General features: G+C 36.2%; 1 protein-coding gene across 1 annotated transcript; it reads left to right on the forward strand.

Annotated features, from left to right (window-relative positions):
• Positions 1–16924: 16924 nt before the first annotated feature.
• Positions 16925–17972, forward strand: LOC122023353. The gene has a single exon (XM_042581404.1). The coding sequence runs from the start codon at positions 16925–16927 to the stop codon at positions 17909–17911; it is 987 nt and encodes a 328-aa protein (XP_042437338.1). The 3' UTR covers positions 17912–17972.

Below are 17972 nucleotides of genomic sequence, written 5' to 3' on the forward strand. Positions count from 1 at the left end.
CCGAGAGTTGGCCTACTGAGAGAACCAAGCTTGGATATGTAGACCGAGTTGGGAAAACCCGACCAGTCGGATCATGTCAGGTAATACCCTCGGTTGCATATTATGTGTTAGATTTGGGATCCTGATCTGTAAGCACCTAACCGGTAATTATGCGACTATGCGACTGATGACGCCAGGCGGTCTCCCTTTTTCTTTCTCTAACCGTCGACTGTCACATCTTCCTGACTTCTGACCGTCATGTCTCCTTGACTTCTGACTGTCACATCCCCCTGACTTATAACTGCCATGTCTCCTTGACTTCCAATTGCCACGTCTCCTTGACTTTTAACTATCGGACCCTATCATTATACATCATATCATCCATTAAGAGGTCGACTCGAGTCTCGACCTTCCTCTCCCAGACTTAAGCCAGCTTTCAAATTGAGTATGTATCCCCATTTTCCATCAAGGGGTCAACTCAACTTTTCTCTTCCAGGCCAGGCTAGGTCTCGAATTGAGTGCGTATGTAGTCCTTCTTTTCATCAAAGAGTCAACTCGACCTTCCTCTCCTAGATCTAGGTCAAGTCTCATATTGAATATGTTTTTCCCCTTTCAATCAAGGGGTCGACTCGGCCTTCCTCTTCTAGACTTGGATCAGGTCTCAGATTGAGTATATTTTCCCCCTTTCCATCAAGTAGGTCGACTCGTATTCCTCCTTTTCATCAAGAAGTCAACTTGGTCTTCCTTTCTCAGGCCTAGGTTAAGTATCAGATTGAGTATATATTCACCCTTTCCATCAAGCTCATCACCAACTCAATTATTGATCATCATGCCTTAGTTTGCCGCCAACTAGGAAGCTTTTTTTTTTTTCATCTTGTGTGACAAAAGGAGATTCATTCTCCCTTAATGTCCTCATCAATCTATTCTTAGATCAACACGGAGAAAATAAATCACAGGTGACTACTAATCATTAATATAGATGACTAAGATATGGGAGAAGATATGTTCAAATACACTGAGTTTCGACCATAACACCTTAAGTTTCTTTTTCAACTTGTTACAACACGATTATGTCAATAATTAATGAAATGGTCCATGCTATCGTTAGTCCGACTTAGCAAGGTAGGATCGAACCTGCGGGAGGTGCCAATTGAGCCATGGGAGCCCGATTGAAAGGACCCTAACACCACAATGATTAAAGAGGTATGGGTTGGAGATACACACATCTTAACTTTTTTTTTATAAAAATTAAAAGAAGGTTTTGAATTATATAAATTATTCAAAAATTTAAAGAATAACCCATCAAATATATATTTCAAGAATATTCTTTTTTGGTTTCAATGGTAGGAGCTAATTATTCTATAATTATTATAATGTTATTTTTAAATTCCAACATTATTATAGTTATTATGGTGTGTTAGTAGAGGAGATATGTGAAAGAATAAATGTTAAATTTGAATTTTGATGAAAAATACTAGAAGTAAAAGGGTTTCAACTTAATAGAGTAAAGATATAATATATAAAATTTAAGTTTAGTAATATTAAATATAACGAGATAATTGTTAAGATAGGAAATAACGAATTATCTGTAACTAAAAATTTTAAATTTTTAGGAACATTTTTGTAAAATGCTGGAGGAATTAAGAAAAATATCTTATGTAGAATACAAGAGAGATCATTAAAAAAAAGAAAAGAGTGTCAGGTGTTTTTTGTGATCATATAATACTTTTAAGATTTAAAGAAAAATTTTATAAAACGATGATTAAACTTGCTATGTAAAATGGAGCTGAATGTTGAGATATGACGCGAACACATGAGTAGAAAATGAGAGTTACAGATATGAGGATGTTAAGGTGGATGTGCGGACATACAAGGATGGACGAGATAAAAAATAAAAATATTATAAAGGAATTCAGGATTGTACCTATTGAAAGAAAACTCTACGAGACACATTTAAGATGATACAAACATGCATTCAGATGACTAATAAATAAGATAAAATTTATTTAAATTTAAATAATTATATAGTAAGGGATAAAATTTAATAATATAAAAAAATATGACCAATAAATAAGATAAAATTTATTTAAATTTAAATAATTATATAGTAAGAAATAAAATTTAATAATATAAAAAAATTTATATAGTCGATCCTATTTAAGTAGAATAAGGATGGATTAGTATGGGTTGTTATTGTATCGTTATTATAGCCGTTATTTTTTAATTAAAATAAATTAATTAACTTTTTAAATTACAAGAGTAACTCATTCCAATAATATTAAAATAAAAAATATTTTAAATATTAATTTTATTTTTATTTGATTGAAGCCATCAACGTCTCCGGACAAATTAAACTAGTGGGGCGCCGCAGATTCCAAGCTGATCGTCGGCACCTCGTGGCGCGAAAGCACACGGAAGCTTCGGGGTAGGAAAGTCGGCCGACACGCGTCGAGAGATTTGTGATCGGCGCGGGAACGCAGCGGACATGGCACCTGAAATTGATGGTTTGAATTTGGACATTTGTCGCTGCGCTGGTTGAAGAGATTTCTTGATGCGGTGGAGAAATTAGACTAATTTTAATCATGATAAATTAAGGGGTAACTGTCTGATGGTGACAATTAATCACGTCCCTCCAAAATTGGACCAGTTTGAACATGTGTTGTTCGAATTTTGCTTCTGTTTTGGAGCTTCTTTAAAGGTAGGTCTTTTTCTGTTATTCCCAAGTGTCAAAAGGATTATGACCCAAGATTCTGAAATGAAAAAAAGACAACCAGAAACTATGAATTTTTTTTTTTTTAAATCATTTAATCCTTATAGTTTTAAGTAGATTGCTTGTGTCTGTGACAAAATGGAGTTATATTTCCAAGTAGATTGCTTCTGTTATATTTCCAAGTTGATTTCTGTGAGTGATGGTCAAGCTAAATATGTATACAAACATATTTATTTCCAAGTTTGATAGTACTGATCTAGTGGTCTCCAAAAATTACAATTGGCTTATGTATACAAACATGTAGATTTTCAGTAAGTTTTTGTAGTCAGATACATTCTTGAGCAGCAAGTGTATCAGTTTTGTGCTCTGCGTAGTTGATAATGACACAAAATTTTATTTTATTTTTAACTATATATAGGAAGAAAAGCTGATGTAGTTTTTCTATCATCTAAATCTCTACCAAGGTTGGCAACTGTGAAATCAATTACGGAACTACTAGTCTTCTTTTTGAAAAATAAGCACAAGCCTAATGTTGAATTTATATATTTTAAAATCTCCTTTGCAACTTCCAAGTGAGGCTTCCGTGGAGATTTCATATATCTATTGACATAACAAACAAACAAAAAACAATATTTGGTCTACTAATTAGTTAGATATTAAAGGACTTTAGGATTGAAGAGAAATATAATGATAATAATGTCAAATAATTTTGAATTGATTTTAATTAATTAAGATTTATTATATTTGATATCATAATTAAAATTAAATAGAATTATTTTCTATTATATTGTTTTCTTCTAATATATCTATTAGTTGTTGGTATAGCGGGGCCGACAAGAGGGGAGAGATGAATTACCTACAAATGAAAAGTACATTCCTCAAACTTTCAACTCTTAAATGATAGCAACAATAATAAAAATAAAATTAATTAATAGCAAAGCAGGAAGGAAAACTCAGTAGTTGCCTTGGTTACAACCAAGAGAGTTGTTAATCCAAGGCGGTGGAATAGCGCACTATCAATCTTCTTCTCTGAAGGCGGAGAAGTCTTTTACACACTAAAAGCTCTTACAAGTTGCTAGGAATTGAATACTTAGTTGAATGGTTTATTTCCTACCTCCAGGGGCTTTTACATAGCACTTGGAAAACTTATCTCGAGTCTTGAGGGCGCGCCTCCAACGGGGTTGAGGGCGCCTCTAGTCGAGGTGAGCGGATAAAATTTTATCCGCGCGCAAACGATCGAGTTGACCAGGCTGAAGGCGCCTTCAACAACATTGAAGGCGCCTTCAATGTTGGAGGCGCCTTCATCAGTGTTGAAGGTGCCTTCAATGTTTAGGGCGCCTTTAACACTGTTGAGGGTGCCTCCAATGGCTTATTCAGTTTTTCTTCATCTTCACAAAGGTCTCCGAAGTTCCAATCGCTTGGGTGATTGCGGCCAACCGAAATAGGGCTCACCCGAACCCAATTTCCGACCTTCTCCTCAAGCAGGCTTCCGACCCGGCTTCTCGTCCCTCGAACGCTACACACGTTCTTCTTGTCCACCGGTGTACTCTTCCACAGCTCTTTCGTCCTTCGGACGCACCGAGCCCGTCGACTCCCTTCCCATGTCGTCCTTCTTGCTAGCTGCGTCTTCCGCTCGACTTCCTGCGCTCCTAAGCTCCTGCACACTTAGACACAGGGATCAAATAACAAAAGGGACATAACCTAACTTGGTTGATCACATCAAAACAACCATGGGGTCCAACTATTTCTCTCTTTTTGATGTGCATCAACCCAAGTTCAAGTTAATAAAAAAATAGACAAACAGTAATTCATAAAAATTACTAAATTAACAGTTTAAGCATAAAGATTACAATAATAGAATTTGCAATCCTAAGAAAAAGAAATTTTTAACTTTTAACTCTTCCTTAAATTTTCCTAAACTTATTTCTATCACTCCCCCTTTGATCACAGCAAAAAAAAAACAAAAAAATGGGGTCATAATTTTCAAGTAGAAGTTTTCTAAGGAAAAATTCAAGTTTTAAAAGAAATTATTTTCAAAATAATTTCTAATCAATTTCAAAATAATTGCCAAATTTTTTTTTAAAGATTTTACAAATATAAATATTTTTGAAAATTTTCCAAATAGAAGAAATTTTTTAACTTAGGCAATTTTTAAACAATTTTGAGAATTTCTTTTGAAAATTTTCTAAGTGAAACTTAGGTAAGATTTAAACAAAAATTTCTAATTTCAGAAGAAATTTTAATTTCGAAAAAATATTATTTGAGAATTTTTCTAAGTAAAAAATTTTATGCATGAAACATTTTTCTAAGTATAAAAATATTTTTTAAAAATGTTTGAATTTTTTTTTAAAGTATTATTTAATTCTAATTTTAATGTTTTACCAGAAAGTTAATTAAATATTTTATTTCAATATTTTAGCTTCCAGGTCGTGGCGAAGTACTAGACCTTCTTGGTTATTGGAGTAACAACCACTTCCTTAGACAAAGTCTCATAAAGAAATTTTAACGTTTAATTTTCTCGCTAAAAGCTTTAATTTAAAAAATTTAGTTTAGAAAAGATTTTGGAACCCAGTAAAGGTTCCTTTATACTGCATTAATCAAAAACTTAAGAGGTACATAACTTTTGGGAACTTTCCTAAGTTGTCCCTGATGTTTTCTAATGTACAAGTTTAATTTTCCATATAACTTGAATTTTGATTTTGGAAATTTATTTAAGCATGCATAATCAATTTTCAAATTTTCAATTTCTTATTCTCTAATTTTAAATTATCATACATTTCTAGGGGGCATGCTTTTGCTAAGTTTAACTTCAACTCATTATTATCCTTTTCTAATTTAACTAAGTCTTTAGTGAGAACTTTTATGAATTGAAAGGACTGCTTGGGAGTCAGATTAGGTACCTCAATTACCTCTATATCTGATGCTCCCCCTTCATCACAGCTTTCTTCTGATGATGATCCTCCCTCTTCATCTACGCTCATCTCCGAGCTGGTTTCTTCAAAAAGATGATTGGGCATCAGTGCTAATCCCGAGAATGCTTCGACTTATGATTCCGAGGATGACGATTCATCCCATATAGCTTTCAAACTCTTGCGCTTCAAGGACGTCGACCTTTGAGACTTCTGCTTGTCCCTTTTCTTTAGTTTCGGGCAGTCGTCCTTGATGTGCCCTTCTTCGTTGCAGTTGTAGTATCGGACCGTCATTTTGTTGCATTGTTGTTTCCTTGACTGCAATCTAAATTTATTAGTTTTAATAAATTTATTTAACTTCCTTACCAATAGCGCCGCTTCAGTTTCATCGATCGACGCTTCAGAGTCGGGATCATCCTTTTCGACTTGTAGGGCAATATTGAGATTTGGCTTCTCTACTTGTTTAGGCTCTGCAATTCGAGACTTGTGAAGTTCGAATGTAGAAAACAGATTTTCTAAAGTACTTACCTCAAAGTCCTTAGAAATGTAGTATGCATCTACTAAGGACGCCCATTCTGGAGACCTTGGGAAGGAGTTGAGCGCGTACCGGATCGAGTCTCGATTTGTTACCAATTCTCCGAGTTTATTCAATTGTGTTATCAGCTCCTTAATTCTCGCTTGAAGTTGCGCTATCTTTTCGCCTTTGTTCATCCGGAGATTAGTCAGCTGAGTCCGGAGGATGTCGCGCCTTGCTAATTTCGCTTCTGATGTGCCTTCGTGGAGCTCTAGAAATTTTTCCCAGAGGTCTTTGGTGGAGTCATAGCTTCTGATCCGACTTATCACCTAGGGCGGCAGAACGTTGAGCAGGTGAAATTCTGTCTTTCCGTTGGCCACGAAATCGGCTTGCTCCTTTTTCGTCCATTGGTACTCTTCTTTATCTTTTGGGGCTGAAAAACCAAATTTCATAGTTAGAAGAATGTCAAAATCCATTTTAAAAAATACCACCATTCTTCGTCTCCATGTAGCGAAGTCTTCGTCGAACTTCGGGGGATGAATGCTTGTTCCGGCCATCATCTTTATCCTTGTGCTTCAGTCGGTGGTCAGTCCTTCTGAGGCGGTCTGGCTTTGATACCACTTGTTGGTGTAGCGGGACCGACAAGAGGGGAGGGGTGAATTGCCTGCAAATGAAAATTACCATTCTCAAACTTTCAACTCTTAAATGATAGCAACAATAATAAAAATAAAATTAATTAACAGTAAAGCAGGAAGGAAGACTCAGCAGTTGACTTGGTTACAATCAAGAGGGTTGTTAATCCAAGGCGGTGGAATAGTGCACTATAAATCTCCTTCTCTGAAGACAGAGAAATCTTTTACACACTAAAAGCTTTTACAAGTTGCTAGGAATTGAATACTTAGTTGAATGATTTATTTCCTGGCTCCAAGGGCCTTTATATAGCGCCTGGAAAACTTATCTCGAGCCTTGAGGGCGTGCCTCCAACGGGGTTGAGCGCGCCTCCAGCCGAGGTGAGCGGAAAAAATTTTATCCACGCGCAAACGGTCGAGTTGACCAAGCTAAAGGCGCCTTCTACAACATTGAAGGCGCCTTCATTGTTGGAGGCGCCATCATCAGTGTTGAAGGTGCCTTCAACATTTAGGGCGCCTTCAACACTGTTGAGGGCGCCTCCAATGACTTCTTCAGCTTTTCTTCATCTTCACGAAGGCTTCCAAAGTTCCGATTGGTTGGGTGATTGCGACCAATCGAAATAGGGCTCACCCGAATCCAATTTCCGATCTTCTCCTCGAGCAGGCTTTCTACCGGGCTTCTCATCCCTCGAACGTCATGCACGTTCTTCTCGTCCACCGGCGTACTCTTCCGCAGCTCTTTCGTCCTTCGGACGCACCGAGTCCGTCGACTCCCTTCCCGTGCCCGTCCTTTTCGCTTGCTGCGTCTTCTACTCGACTTCCTGCGCTCCTATGCTCCTACACACTTAAACACAGGGATCAAATAATAAACATGACCTAATCTAACTTGATTAATCACATCAAAACAATCACAGGATCCAACATTAATTTTAATATGGTATCAGAGTCATCTTCTCTTCCTTCAAATTTTCTTCTTCTAAATTTTTATTACAAATAGCTACAAAAATTTCTATATATTAATTTGATATCATTATCTACAGTGCCACAACTTCGACGATGGAAATAATAGTTTTTTATTCTCCTTTTATCGACAACTCTTTTTCATCACCGACAGTAAGTTTAGCAACATCGATCATAGTAAGACATGGAGCTACTATTTGTTCATTTTATTCATCTTTTTGTTTCTTTTCTCTTCTTTGTTTTTGTTGTCATTCTCCATTCTCCATTCTCCATTCTCCATTCTCCATTCTCCGTTTTGTTAGAGAAAAATAGCAGGAAAAAAAGACCAGAGAGCAAAAAGAAATGGAAAAAAAAAAACAGAGAGCAAAAAATGGAAAACAAAAATAGAGAGAAAACAAACGAAAAAATAGGGCATGAAAAAATATATTCTTTCAATTCCAGTAAGATCCCTGTGCTATCATAAAAATAACTTATTTTCTTTTTATATGGTTCCCTCTTTTTCCAAACTTCATTAGGATAATTATTTACTATCGAAATTTTAATTTTTTTCTTTACTTTATGTTCATGACTTATTTGGTCATTGATAACTCACTCTTTGTGTTGATCCGAACAATAGACGATAACACTTGGCAAAATTTCTCCTTTCCTTGTGCTCCCTTGAATGAGCGCCCTTTCATAGTAGTTGACATTATCCAAATTTCTTGAATACCGTGTAAATCTCTGATCATTATGACCGAGCACGTAGTCATACCTTTTAATTAAGTCTCATTAATATCTTCCGATAGCTGAATGTCACGTGTCCCACTTTCTGCTGCCGCACGTTTGACCTGACAGGTGGATATCTACTGGTGATGTGACAGACGTCTTTTCAAATTCTACGACTGGAACTTCTCCTAATTTTTCGAACCCTAGATCGAATGGCTCAAGGCGATCGACCGTGAAGTTTATAAACCTTACTTCGCGTCGTCGTCGTCTTCATTCCTTGAGCTTTCATCTTCAAGCCTTTCCTGCGACGCTTCATCTCTTCTTCTTCTCCGACGATCATTTTTTGTAAGCTTCTCTGCTCTTTCCTTATTCGAATTCGTCTGTTGCTCCTTCTCGAATCCTTTATTTTCGATGGCCAATTCTTCGCAACCCCCCGTCCCCGTCTCTGGACTCTAGTATACTTCCACCGAATCCAAGTTCGACAGGATGACATTGAAAAGTTGAAATCCGTCTATTTAAATCACATGGTAAAAAATAATTCGTTCGTCTCAAGTACTCTTACTCATTTGCATTTCAGTCCATACGGAGAAAGTAAATTATGAATGATCACTAATCATTAGTATAAATGGTTAAAAGATGAACAAAAAAATATACATATTTGTCACCACTGTTTTAAATCATGATTAGTAATCGCTTATTAGGTAAGTTCTAGCATATCATCCCTTAATTTCAATCTTTCGGGATAATTAGGATTCAGGATTCAAAATTAGTGATTCAAAATGGTTCAAGAATATTATTATTTTAAAAAACATATATTTATATTAAAAAATTAAACGGTTGGAATCAACTGGTTATCAATTATAAATTTATATATAATTTATGAATATATATTAATTTACAAATGTATATATAATTTATTTAAAAAATATCTAACGGTTGTAGCATAACCGTTGAGATCGGACAAATTAGAATTTTTTTAATTTTATTAATCTTCTCTGAAAAAATCTTTTTAACTTAGATGGATTCATGAATAATTTTTTTTTAATGAATAGTCGACTTAAAAATATTAGATTAATGGATTATCACTTGAGAATGTTTTTCAATGGCCGATAAAAAATCTATGTAAAAACAAACTAATCGATCTAACTGAATAACTATTACCAATAAAAAAAATTAACTCTTAAAATAATTTTTAAATTCATATTTAAAATTTAAAAAATTTTGTGAATCTTTTCGCGTTCTATTAATAAAAATTATAATTCATATTTTTTTAAAATTAAATATAATAATTGAAATATATTGTGAAAGATGTATACTTCATCAATTCAATATTCTAATAAACATTTTTGAATTGTCCAAAAATTATCAATACAATAATAAATCATACTCATATATATATATATATATATATATATATATATATATATATATATATATATATATATATATATATATATATATATAAAATTGAATTTACAAATGGTAACTCCAAATATCATAACACAAAAAAAAAACTATTATATAATTTACTAAAACATGACATCAATAAGTTGCTCTGATTTAAAAACATGACATCGTATATATCTATACGATATACATAATCATATAATATTGAACTTCTTAACTGCCCGTCCTAAGTACATCCTAATTTATCTTCACTATCCATAAAAAATTTTAATGGAACTATGTCAATTGTCCCAAATTTGGTATTATCTTGCTCAATATTTTTTTTAAAACCTCTTTCCATTAGAATTAGATAATTAAAGTTGAAAACCATCAAAAATTTAAAATTCAAATATAGAAATAAATAAAATGATGTGAAGATAATAAAAATGAGCTCTATTTATAGTTTGAAGAATAATAATTATTAAATCATAATCATTAATTAAAAAACGATCAGCTATTCAAAGGAAATAGTTATATAATTAAAACAAAATTTAAATCTCTGAACCACGTTAAGCGCAATGTATTGATTATTTTCTTATTTATTATCTTATAGGGTTTATCTTTCTACTTTTTAGTTTTATTTTTTATTCCGCTGTGAGCTAACAAGTTGTAGGAAGCGAATATCGTGGGTGATCAGTTATTCACCCCCTCTAGCATGACATCAAGGTACCAACAAGATCAACACTTACAAAAGAAATCGAAAGCAAAGAATTGACAAGACTAGGTCTTGAATTAGCAGTGTGGGAGAAGAATAATGTGAAAACCTAATTAACTTGAGTGGTGTTGCACCAACTTAAAGAAGCGAAAAAACCACGAGTGAAAAAAAAAAAAAGATCAAAAGGGGTGATTGCATTGATTCTAATTGACAATAAAAAAATGAAAAAAAAAATGCTGGAAAAGGTGGTTGCACAAATTAAGAGTGTCCCTACTCTGATATCAATTGTAGGATAAGAAAGCACTAGAGACGGAGGTGAATAGCGTGAGTCGCTTTTTAACATTTTCATAAAATAAGAGTTAAATTAAAATGGAAATAAGAAAAAGAGAAATAAAGCTAACATCTTTGTTTTTACTTAAATCGAAGCCTTCAATGGCTTCTACTCTATGGTTTGCACTTGCTGAGTGTTTTCATTGGTAATTCACTATAAGATCGATAAGAATACAAAGATTTAAGTACAAGATAATAAACAAATTATATCGACAACAAAGTAGAGTAGTAGCTTGAGTGTTGGTTGTTAGAGCAGTGTTTTAGTGTCGTAGAGAGCTTCTTGGAACAACATGTGAGTACGAAAGTCGTAGGGAATGATGATTCTAAAGTGCAGGTCGAACCCCCTTTTATAGGCCTATCCAGGTGTCTGGACCACCCCTGGGAGCCTCCACTGATACCTATCCAATCCACCTTCATCGATAAGATTATCCATCTTCGGGCGCTTGGATCCCTTCTGGGAGCCTAGGTTGCTAATGTGACTATACCTCAACGAAGCTCTTTCCAAGTTGCCTCTATCCCTTCCTGAGCACTTGACTATTCTCGAGCTCCTGGAACCTTACGTGCTTCGGCAAAACAGAGTGTGCCAACCCAGCTGATAGCGTGGTTGGATTTAGGCCATTCTGGGCGCCTATATCTATTTAGTCGTCGGCACCTCTCAGTGCCTAGATACCTTCCAAATGCATGAATGCCCTAACTCCTACTTTGATTTCCTGCATCACAGAGTTAGCATAATATACATAATAAAAAATATAAGTATTAAACATTTAGACAGTGTCGAGATTGTCTAGTCCTAACTTTGGATTTCGTTGAAACCCTAGGTCGGAGTGACTCCTACTGCTCCCTTAATGGGGAATACGTCACTGGGTCTTTCTCCTCCTGTGCTTACCTTCACTTATTAATTGCAGACTTACTTGACTTTGATCTCTTGACCTATCAGTTCTTCCTGCTAGATGTCCCATCTAGACTTCAGGTAATTGTCAGCTCCTGCAAACCCAATTGAACTTTCTACCAGATATCAGCATATCTAGGCTTCCTGCTAGTTATCAGATCCTCTATACCTAATTAGACTTCAGCTTGGTGTCAGGTCCTATCAAGTCTTTTAATCTTGTATACTTGGTAAACAAATTATAACACAGAATATCTAACTTTAACCTTTTGTTATTTATTAAAATTTGAGTTTGATTATTAGTGATAACTGTACCAACACAAATACCACACACAAATTATAATACCACGTGCACACAATTATAAAATCAAAACTCAAATAATTATAATATCACATTTAACCATAAACATCACACTTAAGTAAAACAATCCAAACTAGTAACAAAAAATTAACTTAGTAACATAATTTCTTTTCTACAAAAGAGTATGACTTTAAAATAAGTAGAATCTGTATAAATCATACAAAACTATAAACTTAGAAAACCATGCAACTCGACTTCCTATTACATTCTCGAGAAAAAGTATTTCATCATTTGATCGAATTAGGTCCACCTTCTCCAAAAAAAAAACTTTATCAACCCAAACTTTCCAACAAGATCTATCAAGAAGAACATGATATACTTTTACTTTTGGATTTGTGGATGCAATTCGATTTTCTGCAACAACTCTATCAACTCATCAATGAAGTAACTTACATTTGGTATTATCACCGATATCTCCATGACTCACAATTTTCACTTTTGATTGTATAACAATACAAAGTTATTAATTCTATCATGTCTAATTTTATAACAAATTTATAATTTAGAACACACATAATTTTAAAATAATTACCTGAGTTATAGTTAGAAGTTGGTTAACATTATCAACATTACCACTTTTTTTCCGCGATTGATATCACTACCACCACCAACATCATTTCTGATACTGCTACCATTGCCACCACTAGCAACCTAATTTTACAAACAAATTGTGTCAAGTAATATCATCATAAGATAATTTTACTAACAAGAACACAAAAACTCAAAGTAATTAAGACAAATGATGTCATGATGACAAACTCTTCCATATTTCATCTTATGCTCTTATTTACTAATCTATTCTTGCTTATTTTGTTGGCTTATATTTTGAAAAAAAAAACATGAACCACATTTCATTGTACTTTCAAGTCATTTAACAATTCTATTTTGTTGCACAGAAGCTCCAACTTTTGATAGTGTAATTCCAAAGCTCATTCCACGCACTCTACTTCAAGCTTCCTTATCAAATACAAGACTAATTGCATCATCCGGAATGTTAATTGTGTTGTAAGATTCAGGTGAACACTCTTCTATTTCTTTATGTAAAAAACACAAGATAACTTTTGATAAAATAAGAAATTTAGGTTGTCTATTTTTTTCTTGGGAATTTTACAAATAACAAAGAGATAATTTATTACAATTTTGATAGTTTGTCCCATTTTTTTTACCTCAATCATTTTCAATGTCTTTCACTGTAATAAGAATTTTTTTGCCCAGTTAAAGGTCTAGGCTTTCCTTTTCTCTCTTTTTTCCCATCAAACCACTTCTTTTTCTAATGAAATAGAAGATCAAGAGCAAGAAATCTCCTATGACAGAAGTATGCAAACTAGCTATTGTACTTAAGCCATGTTGAATATATATCTTCACCACATATTGGGTAACCAACTTTTCCTTTTGTGACACATCTAGCTAGATTTCCATAAGCTAAAAATCATTAACCATCCACATCAAAATAGCCTTAAGATTGAACATTGACTTGCTAAATACATCATAAGCCTCCATACCTATGTCGCACAACTCTTTCAAATCCTCCAAAAGGGGCCAGCTCTAGGTATACATTTATATTATTTCTTGGTTGCTTTGGGCCTGAAATCAGTAATGTCAACATAAGATTTTACTTCGCCGTGCACATTAATGGTGAAAAGTTGTAATTTACCAAAATAACCAACCAACAACTATATTTGGAACTAAGGTTACCAAAAAGGTAGTTCTATCCTTGGCTGTGATGGCGTAGTGTAAGCAAATATATTGCTAAACACGCAAACGTGCATCGGAAAAACATATTTCCTCCAGAAGATCTATGCGAAGGGAAAGAGAAATTTCTACATATACTAAGCTTTCTAACATAGCATGAGAGATTTTACCTTTGTAGCGTACACACGATCTCCCGACGACTCGGATCTCAGCACGATCTAGCGTTCGTGTCTCTTTCGATATTCACACGAATAAGTGTTCCTCCGTTTGTCTCACAAACTCACAAAGATGGAGAAGAAAAACACTTATGGTTGTGCAAGCAACCAAGAGTGATTTCGGCCAAGAGAGGAAGAAGAAGAGGAAGGATAATGAAAAGTGAGGAAAAATGAGAGTAAAATGGCTTAAGTATTTTTCATCCAATGAAAACACTTAATGTCATTAATTCCATTAATGAGCCTTAATGAATATTCACTCTCCATTAAAGGCCATTTTGAAGCTCCTCGTTTTACATTCAATTTTTAAAATTGAATATAATGATTCATTGAATTTTGAAAATTCAATGAATGTCTTCTCATTTATCCTCACTTAAGTCTAACTCAGGTATAACTCACTTGAGTCTAACTCACTTGAATCTAACTCAAGTCTAATTCAATCGAGTCTTACTCAATTAATTCTCATGCAATTCAAATTCAATGAATCACTATTTCATTAATTTGAATTGATTTCCTCAAGTCCAGTTTGAACTGGACTTGATCCAATAATTAGATCCAATTGAGTCTAACTCAATAAATCCAATTCGGATTAGACTTAATCCAATGATTCATCATATGAACTCATGTCCAAATCTACTTGTTCTTTGTGTGTGACCCAATAGGTTCTCGTAACATTACCAATGTACCCAAATCAACATTTAGATACATAACTAATGATTGACATCTAGTAAGGCATCATTGTTACCCAAGTGACGAGAAAGTCGATATCCGACCTAACCTATTCGTGGCTATTATCTTGTATGACTTGGTCCCTCTATCCTTGATATCTAGATTGATCAATGAGGCATAGACTGTGTCATCCTCTTATCAATCTTTGTGTTTCTTGATCTCCAAGTTGACACGCTTAATCAAATAAGCTCAATATCTCATATTGATTTATTTACACATGGTCATGCTTTCTTGTGTCCTACTAATCAAGAGGCCCACAGATATCGCTTCTGTCATATGGAAGGGATAGATCTCATCTACATCACTCACATCCCTCCGCATAATTCATTGTATATCCAGTGATCGACTTTATAGTCCACCCTGTTATGGGTGGCGTTTGACGATACCAAAGTATACAACTACTTATGTAGGGAACCGTAGTGACTTCAAGTCTAAGGACTATTCATACCAATAGTCACATGAGAATGTTTATGACACTCATACGACGATCCATGAAACATTCTCATGGCGGGTCATTCAGTATATATTCTCTAATATATATACCCATGTGTCAACCTGATATCTCATATCCATGACTTGTGAGATTAAGTCATCTGTTGACCTACATGCTAGTCTTAATGCATTAATATTACTCTTGTATATTAATGCTTGACTAGGAATAGTTTAGAGTAGTGTTCTATATATATCTACATATCTCACTATTAATTCAACTAATTGATATGTTGTAGATAAGAACTTACTACCCAAAGACATTATTATACTTATTCAATCGGCACTGAACTGAAATAAATATAACAACCAACTTTGTCTTTTATTAATAATGATATATAATACAAAATGAGCCCTTTACAATCATCTCATAATTGGTATTAGGGCTAATACTAACACGTAGGTCTCTAGTGTCTTTGTTGACAAGCTCTTGCAAATCAAAGCACATCAATCGAGGGCAACGTTATCGGCATGACTCCTCAGATGATCAAGTCAATGACAGGCTAAAGTGAGTCTCGCGTGCATGCGCAAGAGAGCGAAAGAGCTCGAGAAGACTGAGAGAGTTGCCTTTGCGTGAGAAAAGAAGAGCATACCTTCGTTTATCTTCGCAGAACCTTAGATAGTCACAGAGGAAGAAGTTCCACGTAGACTACCACGCAAGCCCTGAGTGGATCACGTTGACAACTACACAAGTGAGACACCGTCGACGTCCACCGGTCAACTGCACGATGTTGGTACGTATTCCTAGTACTATCTAGTCGTTAATCTCATGTTGCTTTCAAAGTAGGCAGCCTCGCTGTGGTTGGTTTTGCGTCAGTTAGGGCGAGGACTCGACCGAGTTTTTCTTTGCTGGTGTACAAAGTCCTGATAGGGCAATGACCCGACCGTGTTTACCTTAGCTACATTAGTGTGGATTGGGAAAGAAAAGAAATTCAAGGTGAAAAAAAAAATCATTTGAGAAAAAATAAAGAGAAAAGGAAATGAGCAAAGGCGAGAGAAGCTCGTGGCGACGAGTGAAGTTATCAACGGCCGCATGCAAGCTCGGTCAAGCCTGCGAGTGAGGTTGCCCAAAGTTCACGGCTGTTCGACGACCATACACAGCAACCATGGGCAGGGCGACCTCGTGCGAGGCTACCCACTGTCGCGAGCTGCCTCTCGCAGTCACAAGCCCCATGATATAAGACGAAGGAGAAAGGAAAATTCATTTCGTCTGAACACATAAAATGATATCAAAAAAAAATTAATCCACGGATGAATTTTTTTAAATTCGTCTATCCATTATTTAGAATAAGTAAACAATTAAAAGAATAAATATTCCGTTCAACAAAAATTTACACGATAAATTTTCATTTTTATTTTCATCCGCCTAAGTAACCAGAAGATATAGAAGGACTATTAATATCCAACCAAAATACTAGATTATATTTTATTAATTATTAATTATTTTTATTGGTGTTAAAAGTGATTATATAGATAGTTTGATTTATTTTAATTATGTTTTTTTTAATATGATATTAATTTTAATTGAATGATGATAATTAAATGGAAAAAAGGAAAAATTATTATCCTCAATTTATCCAAATTCTAAATTAAAAATTTTAAAACATGTAATCGGGCCACTTTCAATTGGACCCCTCACAACTTTATTATTCGAGGTTTTTCTCCTTTTTGAACAAGGACGTTGCCTCCAATCTCCTCCTCCTCACCAAACCTCACCAATGAGGGACTTCGCTTCCTGCATCGGCAACCACGCCGTCACCGTCTCCTACTGCAGCGGCGGCGGCGGCACTGGCAGCGGCCGCAGCGGCACTGGCAGCAGCGGCTGCGGCGGCACTGGCAGCAGCGGCGGCACTGGCAGCAGCGGCAGCACCGCCTCCGTCGTCGTCGACCACGCTGGCTCCGCCCTCATCGCGGTCACCTGCTTCTATCGCGCTACGCTCTTCACCCTAAGGGAGGTCCTTCTCCGGGTCACCTGGTCCCATGCCAACGCCGGTCCCTTACTCTCGGTCGCCGTCGACGACGACTCCACCTCGGCCCGCCCTCGGGAGCCCAATGCCTTGGAGTTTTCCCATCCGCTGACCGAGAAGAAAGGCACCCGCTCCTGTTTCTCCGGCCCCTGCGCCGTCGCCCTTCACTGGGACATCTCCGCCGCTCGATACGAGTCGGGCCCCGAGCCCGTCGACGGCTTCTACGTCGTCGTCGTGGTGGACTCGCAGATCGCGCTATCGCTCGGCGATTTGAGCAGGGACTTCGTCGCCGAGTTCGGGGACGCGCTTCCGCTCGCGCGATGCTCGACGATTTGCCGCAGAGAGCAAGTCCTCGGTCGCCGCCTCTACTACTCCACCAAAGCGCGGTTCTGCGACGGCGGTTCCGATCACGAAATCACCATCCGGTGCAAGGGGTACGGATGGGACGCCGACGACTCTGAGCTGTCGGTGTCGGTCGACAAGAAGCCGGCGGCGCACGCGAGGAACCTCCGGTGGAACTTCAGAGGGAACCAGACCGTCTTCGTCGACGGATATCCGGTGGACGTGATGTGGGATGTCCACGACTGGTGGTTCGGCGACTCCTCCGGCCAAGCCGTGTTTTTGTTTCGCCGTCGGAGCACGCCGGAAAGCAGACTGTGGCTAGAGGACGAGGCACTGAACGCCGAGCAGGGGATTTCTGGCTTCTCCCTGTTGATCCGAGCCTTCAGGAGCCCTTGATATCAAAAAAACAAACTCTTTTACATCATTTGTTTTATTATGAAGAATGAAAATAAGATTC

Source organism: Zingiber officinale, chromosome 9B (assembly GCF_018446385.1).
Source record: "Zingiber officinale cultivar Zhangliang chromosome 9B, Zo_v1.1, whole genome shotgun sequence".
Classification (NCBI taxonomy): Eukaryota; Viridiplantae; Streptophyta; class Magnoliopsida; order Zingiberales; family Zingiberaceae; genus Zingiber; species Zingiber officinale.